Source organism: Pseudonaja textilis, chromosome 2 (assembly GCF_049901715.1).
Source record: "Pseudonaja textilis isolate UNSWEBS1 chromosome 2, rPseTex1.2, whole genome shotgun sequence".
In the NCBI taxonomy this organism is placed as follows: Eukaryota; Metazoa; Chordata; class Lepidosauria; order Squamata; family Elapidae; genus Pseudonaja; species Pseudonaja textilis.
Genome location: NC_141991.1, coordinates 56,983,614 through 57,003,796, shown reverse-complemented (window position 1 = coordinate 57,003,796; position 20,183 = coordinate 56,983,614). Strand labels below are relative to the sequence as shown.

The following is a 20,183-nucleotide window of genomic DNA, read 5'->3' as shown; positions in this document are numbered from 1 at the left end:
GTCCTATGATTCTGGTCTGCTAATATATCCAGGAGCCTTTGTCATTCTCTCTTTTGTTTCCAGCTGCCCTCCTATCATACTAGCATTTCAGTGTAATTTTTTTCTGTTGCCAAGACTTGTATTCAAGATATAAACTATGGGAGGAAGGGTGTAAGAAAGAAGAAGCACTCCAACTCAATATTAAGAAAATATTATGAGCAAATTTAGAACCTCCATTCCTCTTCCAGACCACTTCAATCTTTACTATTCAAGTGACTCTTAGTGAACACATAAACAGATTCCCAAATACCGTATCAAAAAAACTCCCAACTATAATTTCAGGACCCAATTTTCATTTCTTGGTCTTTATCTAATCCATTGCTGCATCTGGGAAGCACACATCACTTGTCTCTCCTAACTCAAATGTTAACGACTGAAATGTTAACGACTCAAATGTTAACAGAACTGGCAAAGTTAATCTCCCCTGCAAGGGGTAAACCACTGTTAAACAATGAACAATTTAAAGAGATTGACCCTATTCTTTAAAAAAAATAACACTAAGGAAGTGTAAGGAGAACGGTGAACAGCCTGTTCGATCCTCAAGAGTTTGCAGCACCTGTGACAATCCAAGGTAGACTGCTTCTGCGCATGCTGTCCCAAAACATCAAAGATTGGGATGAGCTGCTTCCGCCAGAACAGAAGCAAGAATGGGAGACATGATGCAACTCTCTTAAGTTGTCTCCAAGATGTTCACTTGCAGCGCATGTATGTTCCTATCTCTCCCGCCGCAGCAGAGAAAAGAACTGCATGTTTTTTCAGATGCATCAACAAAGGAAGTAGCAGCTGTGGCATACCTTAGGGTCTATGGCGGGGAGAGTAACATTTATGTCGGGTTTGTCATGGGAAAGGCAAAACTAGCACCACAACAAGGTCATACCATGCCAAGACTGGAACTCTGAGGTGATGTGTTGGCCATGGAACTAGCGGATCTGATAAAGAAGATGATAGAACTCAAGCTAGAACCCACCCCCCTCTATTCAGACAGCAAGGTGGTGCTGGGCTACATCCACAACGAGAGCAGACACTTCTATGTCTATGTGAGCAATAGAGTGGAGCGGATCAGAAGATCTTCTAAATCTGAGCACTGGCAGTATGTACCAACAGACCAGAACCCAGCAGACCATGCTACAAGTTCTATTCTTGCATCCCAGTTAGCAGAATCGACCTGGCTAAAAGGCCCTGAGTTCTTGTCGTGCACAGACACCCTGAAGCCTGGGGAATCAAAACACCATGAGCTTCTAGATCCAGACCAAGATGCCAACATTCGACCTCTAGACAAGAAGGCGAATGAACAGGCCATCTTCATGGCAACAATGGTCAAAGAACAGGAGGTATGCCCTCTAGAACCAGCTCACTTTGAGTGCTTTTCCTGATGGAAACCTCTCGTACTGGGTGTGACCATGATCATTTGTGTAATTGTCCGTGTCCAAAGTCGCCGAAAGAGTTTCCAGACGGGCTTCCCGGACAGCTACATCCAAGCAGAAAGAAGAATTCTACGAAGTGTGCAACAAGATGCGTATCCATTAGAATTCAAATGTCTGAAAATGGGGAAGCCTATCCCAGAATCTAGCTTGCTTCTGGGATTAAACTCATACCTCAACAGCCAAGAGTAGGGGGATGCTTAGACAAGGATGATATGGCCTTAGACAGCAAACACCCCATCATCCTTCCTGCTCGCCAACATGTAACGAACCTGTTGGTCCAACACCACCACGAAGCCGTCCACCATCAAGGCCGCCACTTCACAGAAGGTGCCATCAGAGCTAATGGACTCTGGATCGTGGGTGTTAAGAGATGCATTGCGACTGTTCTGCACAGGTGCCTACACTGTCGCAAACAATGGGGTGCAACTCTACACCAGATGATGGCTGACCTGTGACCCGAGCGTCTGAGTCCCGAACCACCGTTCACCAATGTAGGCCTAGATGTATTTGGCCCTTGGTCAGTTTCTGCCTGCCGGACCAGAGGCGGTCAAGCTAACAGCAAACGCTGACCTGTTCTCTTCACATGTCTCAGCATCTGAGCTGTCCATATTGAAGTCATTGAATCCATGGACGCCTCTTGCTTTATCAACACTCTAAGAAGGTTTCAAGCCTATAAAGGCCCAGTCAAGGTATTCAGATCTGACCGTGGAACGAACTTTGTAGGAGCTTGAAAAGAATTACAGATTGATGAAGGCATTCGCCCTAACTCAGCAATTGATGGCTACCTTAAAGTTCATAATTGTGAATGGATATTTAATCCTCCCCATGCATCCCACAAGGGAGGAGCTTGGAAACGCATGATCGGAATAGCTCGCAAAATCCTGGATTCCATGTTGATGAAGACACCTACACTGACGCATGGGATCCTAACCACCCTGATGGCAGAAGTAGCAGCCACCATCAACGATCGACCTTTAGTTCCGGTTTCCTCAGATCCTGAGAATCCGGCTATTCTTACTCCAGCCACCTTGCTAACTCAGAAGACAGGTGACTGGCCTGTACCATTAGGGAACTTTGATTCTAAGGACTTGTACAAACAACAATGGAGACAAGTCCAATGGCTTGCCAACACCTTCTGGAACCATTGGAAGCAAGAGTACCTGTCTATCCTACAAGACCACCGTAAATGGAAGACCAAAGAATGGAATCTTGAAGAAGGGGACCTTGTCTTGCTAAAAGACAAGGATGTGCATCGGAACTCGTGGCCCATAGGACTTGTGCATCAAGTCCTACCCAGTTTTAATGGATTAGTCCACCAAGTCAAGGTCCAGATAGTAAGGTCACAAGACTCTTCCTGCAACCCGCAGACTTTCACCAAGAAACTCTACACCAGACCGGTCACTGACCTGGTGTTGCTGCGGATAAAAGCTGAACTCGAAGATTGAACCTCAAGCTTTGCATGCTTTGTATCTACCTCATTGCATTGTTTGATGCTATGCCACTATCTAATGTTTACTTTAGTTGATAGTTAGTTGGTAGTGGCATTTATAATTCCAGGCGGCAAGTGTGCTGGTTAAACAGTATATAGTTAGTTTGGGAATGAGAGCTGTCCTCTTAAGGAAATGCCTCATGGAAAATGTAGTTAATGCCTCATGGGAGAAGTAGTTCATGTCACATGGTTACATCTGTAATCCTGATTGGTCACTGAATTGACCTCTGGTTGGGCTGGGGGGGAGTTTTGGTCAATCCTGCCTGGACCCAGCATCATGCTGGAGTCTTCCCTTGCTATATCATTATGGGATGAAGATAACTATCTTTTCACACTATGAAGACGACAATGCAAAGATTGGTCATGAGATGAATCTCAGCATAACTGTGAGTGTATAACTTGAGGATGCCTGATATAATCCAATAAAGAAACTTTGTATGGAAGCCTTTGTAGTGTTTAGCTATCTGTCTCTATATTCAGCCAGAAAATTAGAGACTTGATAAAGTGAATGAATTTACTTCATATGCTCCAAGATTGAGAAAAAAAATATTTTAAAAAATCACCCGTACAGCAGAGAATAAATGCTCAGGGAACTATAGTATACTGAAATCCAAAGTTCACTTGTTGGGACAAACTGCTACTTTCAAAATAATCTTATAGACAGAATTATTATGCTGCAAAAATACTTTTATGACGTCAGAACTCCAATGTAATAAAAAATAGGCTTGTAGAAGTTATTCATTTGGCCAGGTATCCACATAGGAATTCCTTTGTTCTCTTCCACAAATGCTTAGAAATTTTGTCAAATAATTAATTCCTTTACTCAGTGAGAGTGTTTGTCCATTTCTTTGTTTGTAACCCATATATTAGTGGTTCCCAAAGTGGACTGTACCACCCCCTGGGGGCGGTGGGATGACTTAAGTGGGCGATAAGGGACAAGGGGGCAGCAGGGGAGCATTAAGAGGCAAGGGGGGTGGCAGAGGAGTGCTGGAGGTGGGCCCTCGCAGGGCGCAACTCAGCTTCCCCCCACCCCACTTGCCTGGCTTGCTGGTGGCCAAGAGGAAGGCGATCCAGGGCTCACCCGTTGCTGCTTGGGTCCCACCTGGATTCTCTGCAGCTGCTGGGCCTTGCCTGCTAGGGGCAGAGAGGTGACCAGGGAGCATGATGCTATGCCCTCCGCATCGCCCCTTGCCTGCTGCCCCTTCCCTCTGCTGCCCGCCAGCCTGCGCCCTTTGGCTGATGCAGGGTGCTGCTGTAAGAATGATGCGAGTCAAGCCTCGCAAGAGCGGATCTTCCACCCATGGAGCTTGCATAGTGGCAGCCCACACTCGGCTAAAATGCTCGGAGGGGCAGCTGGCAAAGGGCCGATGCAGGCAGCATAAGCCTTGTGCTTCCTGGTTGCCTCCCACACTCCCCCTCAGCATCCACGACCGACAAGCCCCAGCAGCTGATGAGTAGCGATGGGTCTGCCCTGGCTGGTTCACCTTTCCTGCAGCTCATTTCTCCCACAGCTCCTGTGGTGGGCAAGGCTGCAGCCTCGCTTGAAGTTCCCAGCCCTTTCCCCAAAAGAGGGAGGGGCAGAAGTCCTGCCCATGGTCCCTTTGTTGGACCCAGAAGCAATGCGGGACTGGGCATGAACAGACAATTACAGCCAATCCCTGGGACTCTGGGAGACTCGTCACAAGCGACACTGCTGGGTGACTACTTTGTTGGAAGTGTGTGTGTTTCAGGTGGGTCTCCTAGCTTCGGAGGAGAGAGCAAAGGAGGAAGGGAAGGGATTGAGAGACAGGGAAAGAGAGAAAGAAAGAGAAAGAGACAAGAAAGTAAAGAAAGAAAAGGGAAGGAAAGAAAAAGGGAGAGAGAAAGGAAGAGAAAGGAAGAAATGGGATAGACAAAGAAAGAGGGGGATGGATGGAAAGGACAGAGAGAAAGAGAAAGAGAGAAAGAAAGGGAGGGAGGAGAAAGTGAATGAGATATCTAGTCCAACCACCTGCTCCAGCAGGGTTAGAAGGGAATGTGTGTGTGTGTGTGTGCAAAAAACAGGTCAAGTAGCTCTGGGAAGATCAGTCATAAATTAAAATACTTGCTAAGCAACCAGCCATTAAGCGAGGACCACTTGTATTTCGTTTGCCAGTCACATGGCCACCTGGCCACGCCTACCCAGTCACATGACCACCAAACCACACCCACCTGGTCATGTGACCAGCAAGCCACACCCACAAATTAGACCACGCCCAGAGAACTGGTTAAGAAATTTGAATCCCACCCCTGGGTGGGGGGCACTGAGGATGAGTTTGTAGCATCAAGGGGATGGTAGACTGAAAATGTTTGGGAACCACTGCCTTATACAGTCATCCATCTTTCAGTCAACTCTGGGCAGCTCCCAATTGAGTAGCTCCAAAGCAAAATTAAGATTTAAATTTAGTCTTAAACTAAAACCAAACCTGTGTATTTTCAAGTAGGCCAGATTGAAAATTATAAAAATAACATCTGAATGTTATGGTTTCATTGTTCACTTAACAATTAATTCACCTGCCATTAATGTAGTTTGTCTAAGTACCCTATTTAGTAGAAAGCAATCTGTAATGATACATTTCAAAATAGATTAACATATCTTCTTATTGAAGAGAAAACATATGTAATACGATGAGTTTCAGTCATCATGTTTTTGTTGCCAATTTATAAAACTTTGTCTCAAGGTCAAACTGGGTGTAACTAGATTCTACAAGTTAAAAAGGTCAAAATGCATGCAGATATTATTTCTTTAGTCCTCAAATCTATGCCAGTATTATACTGCACAATGGTCAGTCTTCAAGACTGATTTTATTTTTATACTGACAAACATTAGTTTCATTTAAAAGAAAAACAATCTTAATATTTTTATGACAAATAATTTAAGAATAATTTTACTGTTTTGCAATAAAATAGCTTGCATAATGCTTGAGACTGTGGGTGTTAACTGTTTCAAAATCATGTTGGGAAATTTAAGGTAAATCCAAGTATTCAAAGAAGGAAGTAGTTACTCCTTATACCTGGAAACTGACAGTTGTGTTTTCATAACTCCAAACCACAATGTGTTAAAAAAAAATCATTACCTCATTCCTGAGGCTTTACTGCAGAAGTGAAGCACATTCTAACAAACGGTCCAAGGGCTAGAAGTCTATATAACTTATATAAATTTATCAAAGAGAGATTCAACTTAGAACTAAGAAGAAATTTCTTGACAGTGAGAACAATTAATCAGTGAAATGGCTTGCCTTCAGAAGTTATGGATCCTCCAACACTGGAGCTTTTTAAAAAGAGATTGGCCATCCATTTGTCTGGAATAATATAGGGTTTCTTAGTTGGGTAGGGGGAATGGATTAAAAGACCTCCAAAACCTTCCAACTCTTCCAATTCTCTTCCAATTCTGTATGTTCTGTAGTCTGTTTCCAGGGGAAAAATTGGAACCTCTGTTTGGCCTGATTCATTGGCTGAAGAGCAGCAACTGCAAGAACTACAAGAAGCCTTCTACCAAAAGGAGAAAAAGGAAAATTGCATCCATCTGTCCTGGGATGATGTCCAGAGAGAACTACACTCTGGATCCATCCATCAAAAAGAAAGGGAGGAAAGGTCTCCATGGGTTACAACATTATTTATTACTTGCTCCTTGTGAAATGCCTTGAGAATCATTTGCCTGAAAGCTGGGATTTAAATCTTAAAAACACAAAAAATTAATAAAATTGATCCCAATTTTTAAAGTTCTTAATTTTTACAAAATCAATTTCTTGCTTTAAGATTAGCCACAGGCTTCTTCTTGTTTCATTTAAGCAGAATTCAATATACTAAAGAAAATTTTCAATTATTCTAAAACTCCCATTGTTCTAAACTCATGCATGCAGCAAGGGGATGACAAAATTATAATTACAATTTATTTAAAAATCAATTACACAGCTCCAACCAGAGGGAATATGTTAACAGTCTGACCAAATTATTTTACTTGTGTTTCGTTAAAAAAATGAATCTGAATGTATACAATTAAAGGCATTTTAGGAATTCAGGAATTCAATAAATTCAATGTTTTTCAAACTGTTATTCTCACCTGTATAATAGTTTATATGATATTGGGGAAGCTGAAGTGATTCCTATAATTCTTACAGCAAATAGGAATGTAATCTTCTAAAATGACACGCCAATGGACTCACAAAGTATGTAAAAGCCAATTTAATGGTAATTGATCAATACGCAAATTATCCATGGTGAACTGGAACTACCTTGATGTAAGGAACAATAAATATGTATCTGTATGAAAAACTGAAAAGCAAGAACAAATAAATGATTTTATTTTCTTCTTTCTTCTTAGACAATAATATGTAATGCTGAATAGTCATTAATTAAAGCAGTGATGTATTAAAGTCGGCGTTCTGGAAATCAATACAATCAAGGTAAATTTTTAATGTCAACAAAATGAATATACTTTCACTAAATTCCTGAGATTTAAAAATACAATAGCCCTAAAACACATTACCTAACTCAAAAATGTCAAGAAATAATTGCCCTGGGTTAACACAAATCATACTTTACCAAAACAATGGCATGTGATGCATAAACCTTCATGGATACTGATTCATCTTATTTCATCAGGCTCAGAAGGCTTTAACGTATGAATGAGTCTTAAGTGACCCTACTTTGTAATAATCAAGATACAAAATGATCACGACAAATACTTTGCAAGATTGTGCTAATTAAACAGGTTTGTAATCACTAATAATATATACTTGCAAATTTTTAACTTTTCAGTTAGGGTTAGGGTTCACAAAGAAGCATTCTCCAATTGTTTTTCAATGTTTAGAAAACATGAAATAACTAGTTCTTTACTCAATAGTTTTACAATGATTAACAATTCATTGTTTTTTTCCAGTAGTATTTGACAGATAGATTGAACCTGATGAAAATTCCCTCCAAAAAAATCAAACAATTACTTTGAAAGAAGTTTGTTGAATTTAGAAACATAAAGAACCCTCAAAACTTTTTAACACAAATTTAGAATAATTCTAAATATCAAGAGTACAACTGAAAAAAAATGTGGAAAGTTCTGTACTCTTCATAGCTTTTTAATGATCACCCACAGTTTCTATTTTATGCAGCTAAAACATATCTTTCAATTGCCATCTATATCTTTCTGGAGCTTATAATTCCTTTGTTTTGAAAATTAGAGAAGTTAACAGTTGCAGAAGCAAATATGTGGATTTTTTTTTTTTATTCCTATCCCATCATATTTAGATACACATATAGCACAAAATACATATGCTATACTAGCAATAATTTAACATACAAAGTGTTTTGGTTTATTAGAATATGTGTATGCATATGTCTCTCTCTCTCTCTCTCTCTCTCTCTCTCTCTATATATATATATATATATATTTGTTTTCTTATGTTTTTGCGGGTATTTATATGTATGGTATTTAGGTTTCTCCAGGTATTTTCCCAGGTCTTAATATTTGTGCTTTTATTATAGCAACGTTTCGGCAGAATCTCATCTGCCATCCTCAGGCTCATGTATTGGGTTCACAAGAAACCTAAATACCATACATACATATTGACACAACTGTCATTCATAATTATATAAGTAAAATAAAAACAGTGTAAGAACAAATATAATAAAAGTTGCAAAAGTAAGGCAAAAACAGAGATAAATGCCATATCTACAAAACTTTAAATTTCCAAAGAGTCTCAGCTATGTACCCTATAAGGAAATCATATTTAATGCAGTCTAAATTTTTAAATTACATATTTAAGAAATGGCTAATACACACCTCCTTATGCAACTCCCATTAATAATGGTTATTTTGGAAACTATTTTCTTCTTATGTAGGCTTCCAAGTTTACCTTGAATTAGATCAGATTGCTTTTTTATATTACTCTGGAGAAACAAACAATTTTGGGATTCCATGCTCTACTGAAACTAAAATGTATATACCTTTAGTTCAAAGGATATAAAAATAGATGTAAAATGTCCATTTATTGGCAGAATTTCAATTTTCATAGTGATATAAACAAAGATATCAAACTACAGTATTAAAAATTTATACATTATCTCAAGGGAAAAACTGTATAACTTCTAAGGGCAATGCTTCCTTCCATCAATTTGATATATTGGATCATGAAATCATTAGGGCTCAAATCTCTGTAAAATAACTTACTTTGTTTAGTTATTTTAAAGAGAGAGATAAAAATAGGCCAATATCTAATTACCTGCATGACTGTAGGGTATGTAGCTAATTTACTGATTCTAGTATAAATAAGTGGACTATATTTTTATAATATCCTGCCTTTATTACTTTTAAAAATAACTCAAGGTAGTGAACATATTCCTCCTCCTATTTTCCCCACAACAACACTGTGAGATGGGGTGGGCTCAGAGGGTTACTAGCCCAAAGCCACTTAGCCAACTTTCATAGCTATGGTATCTGGTTTTCTAGCTTAGTGCCTTAACCATTAGACCAAACTGGGTCTCGCCTTCCCCTGAAAAACCTGAGAAGGGGGGTGTTGGTTCTTACCTGATACACCCATTCTCTAGGAGCTGTGACAAAGCATCCAGGCCAGGATAATGCTTCCGTCTTGTTATTTGATAGGCTGAGCAAAGTTCTAAGGACCCGCCTCCTTGACACTTGTCCCCAGTTTTGGCAAAGTCGAAGTGGTAGGTTAGATTATTGTTCTTCCTTCACACGATTGCTCTCTTGGTTCTTGACCAGGACCAGACCCAGACCCAGTCATCTGGGTAGGGCTGGATGCTCATCACAGCTCCCAAAGGATGGGCATGTCAGGAGGTAGAAATTCCTCTAGGCAGAGCCCCCCTGCAGTTGGGGTGAAGGTAGCCTCAAGCGTTAACCTTGATCTCTTAGACTGTTGTTCCACCTGATCTGTGGTAAGCATGAGAGGAAATAGTGAATTTGGAGCAGTTTTGCTGCTAACAACTGCCACAGGGGCCTGAGGTAGGGGGCCTCAGGTGCTCCCCTTGGTGACCACAGTTGGGCTTTCAGATTGTCTCTGCCTGTTAGAGACCAACAGGTCCAAAGGAGGGGCTGCAAAGGTACGGGAAGGAGGTACTGCAGCTGCTGGGGAGGCTGGTTGTTTTTTTCAGCCTCCTAAAGGCTTTTCTCCAGCGGTTTCTCCAGTGTCTTCTAGCGCTGTTTCTCATCCTTCTCCACTGCCTTGGAGGCCTTTCTGGAAGAAGAGGCTTTGGCCTTGGTCTTAGTCATCGCTCTTCTGGCTGATATTCTGGATCCTAGCTCACTGGAACCAAGGGAGCCCTCTCCTTCCATTGCACACCTGTGTTTCCAAGTGGGATCTGGTTAATAGACTGGTTGGCATGCAGGGGAGTCTGCTCCGGAGTGTGGGCAGTGACTCCTGATATAATTATTCAAGCCCTTGGCTGCTGTATGAGGGCAACAAACTGCTGATAACAGCTGTGGGCAAAAAAAGGAAAAATGGCCTGGAAGCTGTCTTGGCCACAACCAAGGGACTTAAAATTAACCCTTAGCCAGTATAGCGTCCTGATAAGTTGCCTAGCTGTCAAACAGTTTTAAAAGTACAGGCTGTCAAAGACCTGGGTGCGAACTGTCAAGTTGCCAAGATGGCGCTGGCTTCAAAAAGCCTCAGCGCAAACTGCCAAGGTTCAAAGGAGTGCTGTCTGCCAAAAAGCCTCAGCACTAGCTATCGAGCTCTCAAGGTGATGCCAGCTGTCAAAAGGGCCTCAGTAGTAAAGGTAGATTCCAAATGAAGGCTTTTCTGTCAAAAACGGCTTGGCAAGATACCAAAATGGCACCAGCTGTCAAAAGCCTCAGCGCAAAAAATCCAATTCCAAAACGGCGCCAGCTGTCAAAGGAGGCCTTGGCGCGGACTAGCAAAGTCAAAAGAAAAGCTCAAAAGAAAAAAATTCAGCGCCAATTAGCAAAATTGCACCAACACGCTTCTCGTTGAGGTAGTTATTTAAGCCTTGCCTCTTGACAACTGAAAGAGGCTTTTGCGGCGAAATCAAGTTCTGGCTCATTGCGCCGCTGAGGCCCATTCTTAATGGGCCTGCTGCAATCGATGGCCAGTTGGTAAATTAACGTTGGTTAATTTTTAAAAAAAAATTTAATAGCCAGGGGGAATTGCGATATGCTCCGAGGACTGCACTCTCACCACAGATGGTCTAAATGGTGAAATCAGTAGCATTCCAAGAATCCTAGCCAAAGAACACATCTAGATTGAACAGACTGAGCAAAAACTGGGTACAAGTGTCAAGGAGGCGGGTTGTCAGAACTTTGCTCAGCTTATCGAACAGCAAGACGGAAGCATTACCCTGGCCTCAATGCTCTGAACAGCTCACTGGGGAATATATCTTGAATAAGATACTAATTAACTATGCCAATTTTAACTACTGTTATAAGATTGGGAACAGGCCAATGAATCTTTGTGATCATATATTGCCCATTACAGATGCACAAAATGTATAAAATATTCTGTTTTGAGTTTGAAACAGTTGTTTATCTTACTAGAAACTAGATCTTACTTTTCAAATAATCCAGAAGTGTTCTGACATCAAAACAGCCTTGTTTTGAATTTGAAACAGATGTTTCAGGATTGGACTATTTTTGATAAGGTTGGAATAGATTCTTCATATGTGAAAACAGTTCATAATTGGAATATTTTATACTTTCCTACAGCCTATGCAGAGATTCTCCATTCTTCCCTTCACTAATCCACAAACTATTCATTAGAAAGTAAGGAATACATGGATATAGGCAATTTATTTAAGTATAGATAGTCCTTATCATGTGACCACAATTGAGCACCAAATTTCTGTTGTTAAGCAAAACAGTTAAGTGAATTTTGCCCCATTCTATGACCATTCTTGTTACAGTTATTAAGTGAATTACTGCAGTTGTTAAGTTAGTAACATGGTTGTTAAGTGAATCTGGCTTCTCCATTGACTTTGCTTGTTGGAAGATTGTAAAAGGCAATCACATGATCCCAGGACACTGCAACCACCATGCATATGAGTCGCCAACTGTCTGAATTTTGATTACGTGACCGCAGAGGATGCTGCAATGGTCAAAAGTGTGAAAACCCATAACTCATTTTTTTTCATTTTTTTAACTATGAACTGTCACTAAATGAACTGTTGTAAGTCGAGAGCTACCTGAAATCTTTCTTACCTGGCTTCAATTTATTGTTAGTCTTTAAATATGCTTAATATTAGGACAAGCACATCCTCAACCATAGTTAAGATTGAAACATATACTCCTTCTTGGGGAAGTCAAAAACATGATGCACCAGCCTATCCCTGATTTAAACTGCAATTTAAAAACATTTGTTATATCTGTTATGCCTTATATTATCCATAGTAAAAGGTTTTGAGCATAACACACTTCTTATATTAGCATGTTAGCATTGCTTTTCAAAAGATGCAAGAGATAATGGTTAAGAATATCTTGGATATTTCTGGACTTTTTCCAATCAGTATGCTGACTCAAACTGAGCCATTCCCAGAGAGTTTTCTCCATTACTAAAGGTACTACATAATTTACAACAGAACAGGTCTATAAATAATTTGAGAAATTGAACTCATGGAAAAATAACAGCTATGATAGAATTGTCAATGGCAGATTAGTCTTATTATTAGGCAGATGTAGACTATATGAAGATCATGTCCCAGATGAATGGAAAAGGAGACCACCTATTTCTGTTTTTTTTAATTGTTTACCTAAATGTCTCACCCATATATGCCGATATCAAAATTCCAACAATTAAAAAAAGTAAACCTTCACTGCCAAAAGACAGAAGAAAAAAACAGGGCCAGCAGCATTTAGCAGCTAGAAAGGAATAGATAGGAAAGGAATATAGTGATATTATTTGAAAAATTAAAGCCATCATTACATCTCACACATATTCAGATTCAATACCATTTTAATGGATCTCACTTCTTTCTCAACAACTGGACATGTTTCTTCAAGTTTGAACCATAAACTGCAGATGATAGCTTTCTTAAACTCTTATCCAAATTAACTATGAAATACTATTCTCTAAACTGAAAATATTGAAAGTGTAATTTACGTTAATTAAACCTTCAGTAAGGGGTGCAGCTCCTAATCTTCCAAAACATACCTAAGACACGATGAGCGTCTTACATTTAAAAAATAAAATCATACTGTACACTTTGGGAAAAATGTATCATAATACTAGATATGCTTTAGAAGATGCATTGGCAAATCAGAGAGGGCAAAATAAACCACCTATTCCTTCCATATTTATATTTGCAAATAGTAAAACATTACTAGTAGTGGGTTAAAAATGGTAGAACAATAGCCATGGATAATATTAATTATATACTTCACTTGATTTATAGAATTCTTTCTCTCTGGTGAGTCAGTACAAAAAAATAGGATGGAGCTGATTTAATTAGGTTTGTTTCCATAAAAAGGCTGCATTTTATCTATCCCAAGTGAACTGAGTGGCTATATATAATAAAAAAATTCCTGCACAGATACCACTTATATGTAAATTTAAAAAAACAAAAAAAACAAGAGAATCATAAGAACTGAAGTAGAGCCTAGCCATATCAGCCTCACAGCCAAAACAAAACAACATTTTGTCAGTATGGCTAATCAAATAAATTCAGAAAATTCAAAACAGGACCAGAGGATGACCACCTTCTTCCATTACTGCTTCTTAGCACCTGGCTGTTCGGATAGGCTGCCAGTGCTTCCAGAAGGAATAAAAGAGACATTAAGACAAATAAATACTAACAGACCAATCCTTCATAAATTTCTCCAGTCTCTGTTAAAATCATTTTGTTTCTTTTAAAATGTTTTCTTTTTCCTATTGAACCTTACCATTTCTTAGAATTTAATTCTAAGAATTCTATTTAAATTCTATTTAATTCCAGCTGATTGAAACACCATGAACTTCATCCAGATTTATTTTTGGAAAACACATACTCCTAGAGAGCTGAACTGCCATGGTTTCAGAAACCCTAAAATATTCCTTCTCTGGAGACAGAGTATTTTACAAATGACCAGAATTGTCCATGGTCCTCCAAGTACATTCTAATTATAATTTGTATAAGGACCTAACTGGGTTGACTGTTTTATTTTAATTTTCATTTCTCTTCTAAGGAAAAGGTGTGGGTATAATTTAAGTTCGAGCGAAGAAGAAACTTCCTAAGAAAGTCAATCATTAGTTCTTTCCTATCATAATTATTCTAGCATTCTGCGACTCCAAAATCTTTTTTCCAGATGATACACTGTCAGCTGATTATTGATGTGTATATGATGTTTGGAGTATGTGAATGTGGTGTATGCCAAACTGCATTACTTGCATTACTTCTTACATTTAACATCATTAGCTGTTTTCAGACTCCTTGCAAATCGTGAACTGTTTGAAACCATCAGAAATTCCCCCCCCCCATTGTTCATCTTAACTTCAAATCATTTGCTGAATATATACAACCAAGATGTAATAGAGTAGACAATCTACTCCCTACCATTTACTCCCTTTTTACTAGACTTTGCATGAGTTAAAGTTTCTTTGTTTTTCTTCTTGTAGTAAACATTCTATTAGGGGATATAAATGCACCTACTTGAATTCTGCTTATTTCACAATTTATAAACAATGATTTACTCCACTCCATTTTCCACAGCCAGCTCACCTATTTTGGCCTTTGATACATTCATTTTCAGAATCACATTCCTTCTTGCATCACATAGACTAACATTCTCTATGACTCATTTGCGTTCTTTGTCAATAACACAGCCTCTCATCTGCATAGAAGAATACATATCTTTACATCCTCTTTTAATATTATCATACATATTTCTTATACATTTATCTATAAACAAACAGCCAAGTGACCTCACACAACCTTTACCTATTTCATCATTAATGTTCACCCATTCTTTAAGCATTCCATTTGTTTTCACACTACTCTTATTACAATCAATATCCAACCTTCAATTTTATATGTGTAAAGTTAAGAATTCTCCTAGAGACCACACTTGTCCTTAAATAACAGGTAGATTCTGAGGCTATGAGGGTCTTTATTTAACGTTGGCTAGTGTACAATTTCTTCTTCTGAAGCAGGAAATTTCAACTGGTAATTCAACGACTGTGAATTCTACTTGGGCATTTCCTTGAAGAGTATTTAGAACTACAGCTGATCCAGACTGCAAGAGTTCAAGTAATTATGAGCGCACCTTGAAATACCCACGTGATCTCTCTATTCCAAAAAGTTTAATGGTTACTAATTGGCTTCAAAGTAGAATGCAAAATGCTGGTTGCTGTATTTAAAATCCCTTAAGGCTCAGAGCTTGGGTATCTGTGGGACGTTCTTTTTTCCAGCAATATCTACCTGCCCAATAAGATAGGTCAGGCTCTTTAAGTATCCCCTTGATAGAAAACTGCCATCTTCAGATGCACATAAGCATGATTTATCAGTCGCAATTGAAAGTAATAAATTAATTTAAAAAGTAGTGCAGACAAGTAGCATACTCAGAAGAATGATTTCTATTCATTTGTAAGATTACATGAACAAATCTTTCAAGTCTGAAACAACATTTGTCCCCCATTGCCTTAATAGTCCAAGAAACTAGGGAGGGTCCATTCAGAATTGTTTGCCATACCCACATTCCTTCTTCAGGCTAAAGTGCCTCTTATCCTCCCATTGTCCTGGCTGTGGCTTTTCCCTGCCCCCCAAGGTCATTCCCACATATTGTTACACACACACACACACACACACACACACACACACACACACCATATTCAAATATCCTCTTCTTCCTGGTCTTTAGACAACCTAGTTGTTTCATCAAGCCATGGGAGCCAGTTGGCTATAACTATCCCTCCTGAGGATGAATGAGTTTCAATCCTCAAATGAACTGGTTTTCTTTTATTATGATTTTTTAAAAAAATTTATTTCTATTGTTTTAATTTCAAATACATCTTAGAAGCTGTGCGCTGGCCAGAATAGGTTGTTTGCCTGCCTGCCTATCTAGCCAACCAGACAGCGAGCTAGCCAGTCAAATTTAAAACATCCCATCTCCTTCTTTTCAGAGAGAGATTGATTTAAGCTACTTACAAACAAGCTCTAGGGAAATTGCACAAGCTGCCAGGATATTTCTGGGTACAGTTCAGAGAGCTGGTTACAGGTAGTTGTCAACTTATGATGACAACTGAGCTCAAAATTTCAGTTGTTAAGCAAAGCAGTTAAATAAGTTGAGCTTCAATTATTTTTGCCACAGTTGTTAAGTGAATCATTGCAGTTGTTAAGCAAATCTGACTTCCTCATTGACTTTTGTCGGAAGCCAGCTGTGAACTATCATAAATAACAACGGTCCAAGTTTTGATCACGTGACCATGGGGATGCTGCAACAATCATAAGGGTGAAAACTGGTCACGAGCCACTTTTTTCAGGGCGGTTGTAACTTCGAAGAGTCTCTAACACGATTGTAAATTGAGGATTACCTGTATAATCTTTTGGAAGTCCTATATGATTGGGGCCTGGGTGTCTATCAGTCTGAATATTCTATCCAGAGCATCCACATAAAGTATGTACCAAGGAGATAAGTCAGAGGTGTGAATTACTTGCAAGTCTCTTGTGTAGAATATTTTACCACCAGATATAAATATCTACCTCTTTGCTCCTGATATTTAGAAAACTTTGTTTTCCTGATTTTGAAATAGCATTAGGGAACTAAGGGTCAATAAAATAGGTTAAATTGGGATGAATTTAAAGCTAAATAAAATTGGGATGAATAAGGACACTAGTACTATGAATTACTACTGTTAGAAATATATTATGACACAATTTAATAGTTTGTGGTTGCGTTATGATAAATTTTTTTTGGATTTTAACAATAGTTTTACTTGTGAGCCACTTAAGAGTCAAATTATTAAAGAAGTACAAAGCCATTTTAATGTTAATAGCATATTTATAATTTATAATAAACAAATTAAACCTATTTACTTTATCATTTTCTACCTTTAAATCAAGACATGTTTTGTTTATAAATATATATATACATATACATATATGTATGGCATTCAACTTTGTTCGGGTATTTTCCCATGTCATTGTAGTTGTGCTTTTAAAGTTGTAGCAACGTTTCAGCAGAATCTCATCTGCCATCATCAGGCTTCTGTATAGTGTTCATATACACATATACACACACAAGTTTTTAAATGATTACTAAAGAGCAAAAATCTGGCTCTGTTTTTTCATTCTGTCTTCTCAGACAATTCATTTAAATTCCATTTTTCAACACATCACTATTATTCCTATATAAATTTCTAAACATTATTTCCAGAATTCCCTTAAGTCTCATTTCAAATAATTTCATATACTTTAATTTAAAATTCATTTATTGTATTGAGGGGCCCTTGATTAGCCCACTTCATAGAAAAATCAATTGATTATATACATTTACAATGATTGCAGTATTTAATCCCATCACACAATTTATAAAGAAATTTATAAGTACCAGTGACGTGCCTCCACATGCAACCAGGATATGTGAATATACCATCTTCTTACTCAATCTCACCAGTAACTAATATTAAGAGATACACCAGCTCCAATATTATTCTTATACAGAATCATCTAATAATTATTAGTAGCTTATCCTCCTCAACTTTGTGCAATGTTATCTTTGAAGCTAAATTAGCAGCTACTGCTGTAATTCACAGAGGCAAGTGCCATATTTCAACTATGTTAGCCTGACTCTTTTATTTTCAACCTGTGTCCTTGAGTTGGAATAAGATATCTATGAGTATGTAGTGCATAACTTACAAAATATGACAACTGTATTTATATGAACATGAATACTCCTATACACTCAGTATACTCCTATAAACCGCAACTAATAATTGCTTTCTAGCTTAAACCAAAATAACTGACATGGAGATTAGAGAGTTGTTTGTATGAAAGGATTGTCATGCCAAGCAGAGGCATATTAATACTGGTACAAGTGATAAAAGGAGTATACCGATTATACTGTAATAGTATCTTTGTCTGGTACCTTCTTCTATTTTCTTTATAATATTTTATGTATAAAAAGAGCATAAATTAACCCCGACAGTTGACCTATCAGTGAACAATGCGGTTGTAACACGCAATTCAGAGTAATAACCCATTACTGCCAAGGAAATACAACATGCATGGAGTCTCATAGCAACTAGTACAAAAAAAAAAATCTGGTTAGTTTGACAAATTGTACTGTTGGATTGGTAAAAAGATCAACCTGGAAAACAAAACAGTTTTTTCCCCCAGAGGCAAAATTTCACAATCTTCAGTGCTATTTATTTCCTGGATGGAACAGGCCACTATCACTCTCTATAGCAGTGTTTCTCAAGCTTGGCAACTTGAAGGTGGACTTCATCTCCCAGAATCCCCCAGCCACAATTCTCCACCCATCTTCCAATTGCCAAGCTTGAAAAACACTGCTCTTTAATCGCAATTGGTCTCACTTCTTTGTGAATACAGAAACTCTCCCATTCTCTCCTAATGTGGGAGCCCTCATGTCTCCAAACAGTATTAGAGGAATGAGGCAAGTCCTTAATGTTAAAAGCTCCCATAAGCACGAATTCAGTTCCTGTAATCTAAAAGAGCAGGAGTTAACCCTTTCTTCTCTGACAATCTCTTTCCAACCCATCTCTGTGAAAGCTATGCGAAAGATGCAAATACCCGAATCTTTCATCCTGCATTCCCCCCACGAATCTACTTTGAAAGTACTCTGTGCATGGAGACACGAAGATAAAAGGGGTCATAAACATATGCAGAGTGGCACACTCTGTTATCAATCAATATCTACAACGTGCCCTTACAAAGCTGGGAAGAGGAAAAACAGTAGTCTCAATACATCTCCCTGTCAGATTTACCTGTGTTCATTACAAAATTAACCACTTCTTGAATAACAGTGTATTTGAGAGGTCAGGGGCGATTCTTAAGAAGCCACCAAGCGGTTTCTTGGAGAGGTATATGTAGTAAATACAATAGAAGAAGAGACTAACGTAAATAAAAAGCAGCAGGAAGGGGGTAAAGGGAAAGAGGGCCGGAAGCTTCTCAAAGCCTAAATAAAGCCTTGGAGCTCCAGAACGAAGAGTTTTTGGCGGTAGCAGCCGATTTGTTAGCTACAAAGGCGAAGAGTTAAGGAGAGCGGCGGTCACCCCAGGAGGAGTTAAGAGCCGAAGCTGACCACATCGAAGGGAGCAACGCCAACGCGGTTACTGCGCGGAGTCCGGCAGCGGGAAAGCCAAAACCAGCAAAACAACAGGGAAATAGCCCCCACCCTTCTCCTGCCTTCCTCTGGGCGAGGCCGAGCAAGAAGCAGCAGTGAGCGCAGGTTGTAAATCACCCTTTTTAGCCGGAGAGAGAGCAAGAAAGCGAGTCAAAAATAGCAACGACCAGCGGCACTCTCCGCCGCAGCCTGAAGGAGGCGGGAATCCGCCACTCTTGCCCCGCGGTGGCGGCTTGCGTGTACGTGAGGCTTGCCTTGCCCCCTCCGGGGCGCTTGTACTTTACACGTTCGTAGCCAGGTCACCGGCGGATTCCCGCGTCCCGCCGCCTTACCTTTCCAAGCTCGGCCTTGCAAAAGGCGCTCAGGTTTACCGCCGTCTCCTCCGCCTCTGCAGCACCTGGAGACCGACATCCGTGCCGCGGCTGAGCTGTAGCCACCCGCTCCTCGGCGCTGCGCCGGCAGCCTCGGTTGCCCCACCGGAGGAAAGACGGCAGAGCAAAAGGTGACCGCCGCAGGCACGCTCAGCCCGAGCCCATAGAAAGTCTGCGGCTAAAAAGGCAGCCCGGTCGCTAACGCCGACCTCTGGCGGGGAAGGCTCATCGGCGGCGGCCGCAGGAGCCTCCTGCTGAGGGCGCAAAGCCCCACAAGAGGGTCTCCCGCTCCTCGCCGCGGACAAGGGGGGCGTGCGCACTCCAACCGCTGGTGCAAGCGGGTTGGCGAGAAACGGCAAGGGGGGCGGAGAAACAGGCGGGGAGAACTGCTCCCATCCTCGCTGGCTTTTTCCGTCCCAAAACGACTCGGGTGTCGCTAGGAGGAAGAGTAGCCGGCGTCTCGGGTTCGTTTATCTTTTGCCTCCGGGGGCAGCCACAAGCCTATTCATACGTGAATCTCTCCTTCATACGCGTGTCGGTGTTATTCAATGCTTTAAAAGGGCCGTTTCCAGCGTTTCCGCATTCCTCCCAGCCGAGGCAAT

At 39.9% G+C, this 20,183-nt stretch overlaps 1 protein-coding gene and 1 long non-coding RNA gene across 3 annotated transcripts in view; one reads left to right on the top strand and one right to left on the bottom strand.

Moving 5' to 3' along the window:
* The window catches only part of LOC148126860 (uncharacterized), a 39,296-nt gene extending 22,549 nt beyond the window's left edge, over nt 1-16,747 (top strand). The window contains exons 2-4 of the long non-coding RNA XR_015741652.1: nt 7,295-7,376; nt 7,576-7,684; nt 15,057-16,747. This is a non-coding gene — a long non-coding RNA (uncharacterized LOC148126860). The remainder of the gene's footprint in view (nt 1-7,294; nt 7,377-7,575; nt 7,685-15,056) is intronic.
* Nucleotides 1-19,894, bottom strand: part of PFKFB4 (6-phosphofructo-2-kinase/fructose-2,6-biphosphatase 4) — an 81,384-nt gene extending 61,490 nt beyond the window's left edge. Inside the window, exon 1 of one of the 2 annotated variants that reach the window (XM_026724698.2) lies at nt 19,543-19,894. In XM_026724698.2, the coding sequence (XP_026580483.1) occupies nt 19,543-19,621 (79 nt within the window). In that variant the 5' untranslated portion in view covers nt 19,622-19,894. The remainder of the gene's footprint in view (nt 1-19,542) is intronic. The other variant, XM_087923980.1, reaches the window with a different exon arrangement.
* Nucleotides 19,895-20,183: the final 289 nt, after the last annotated feature.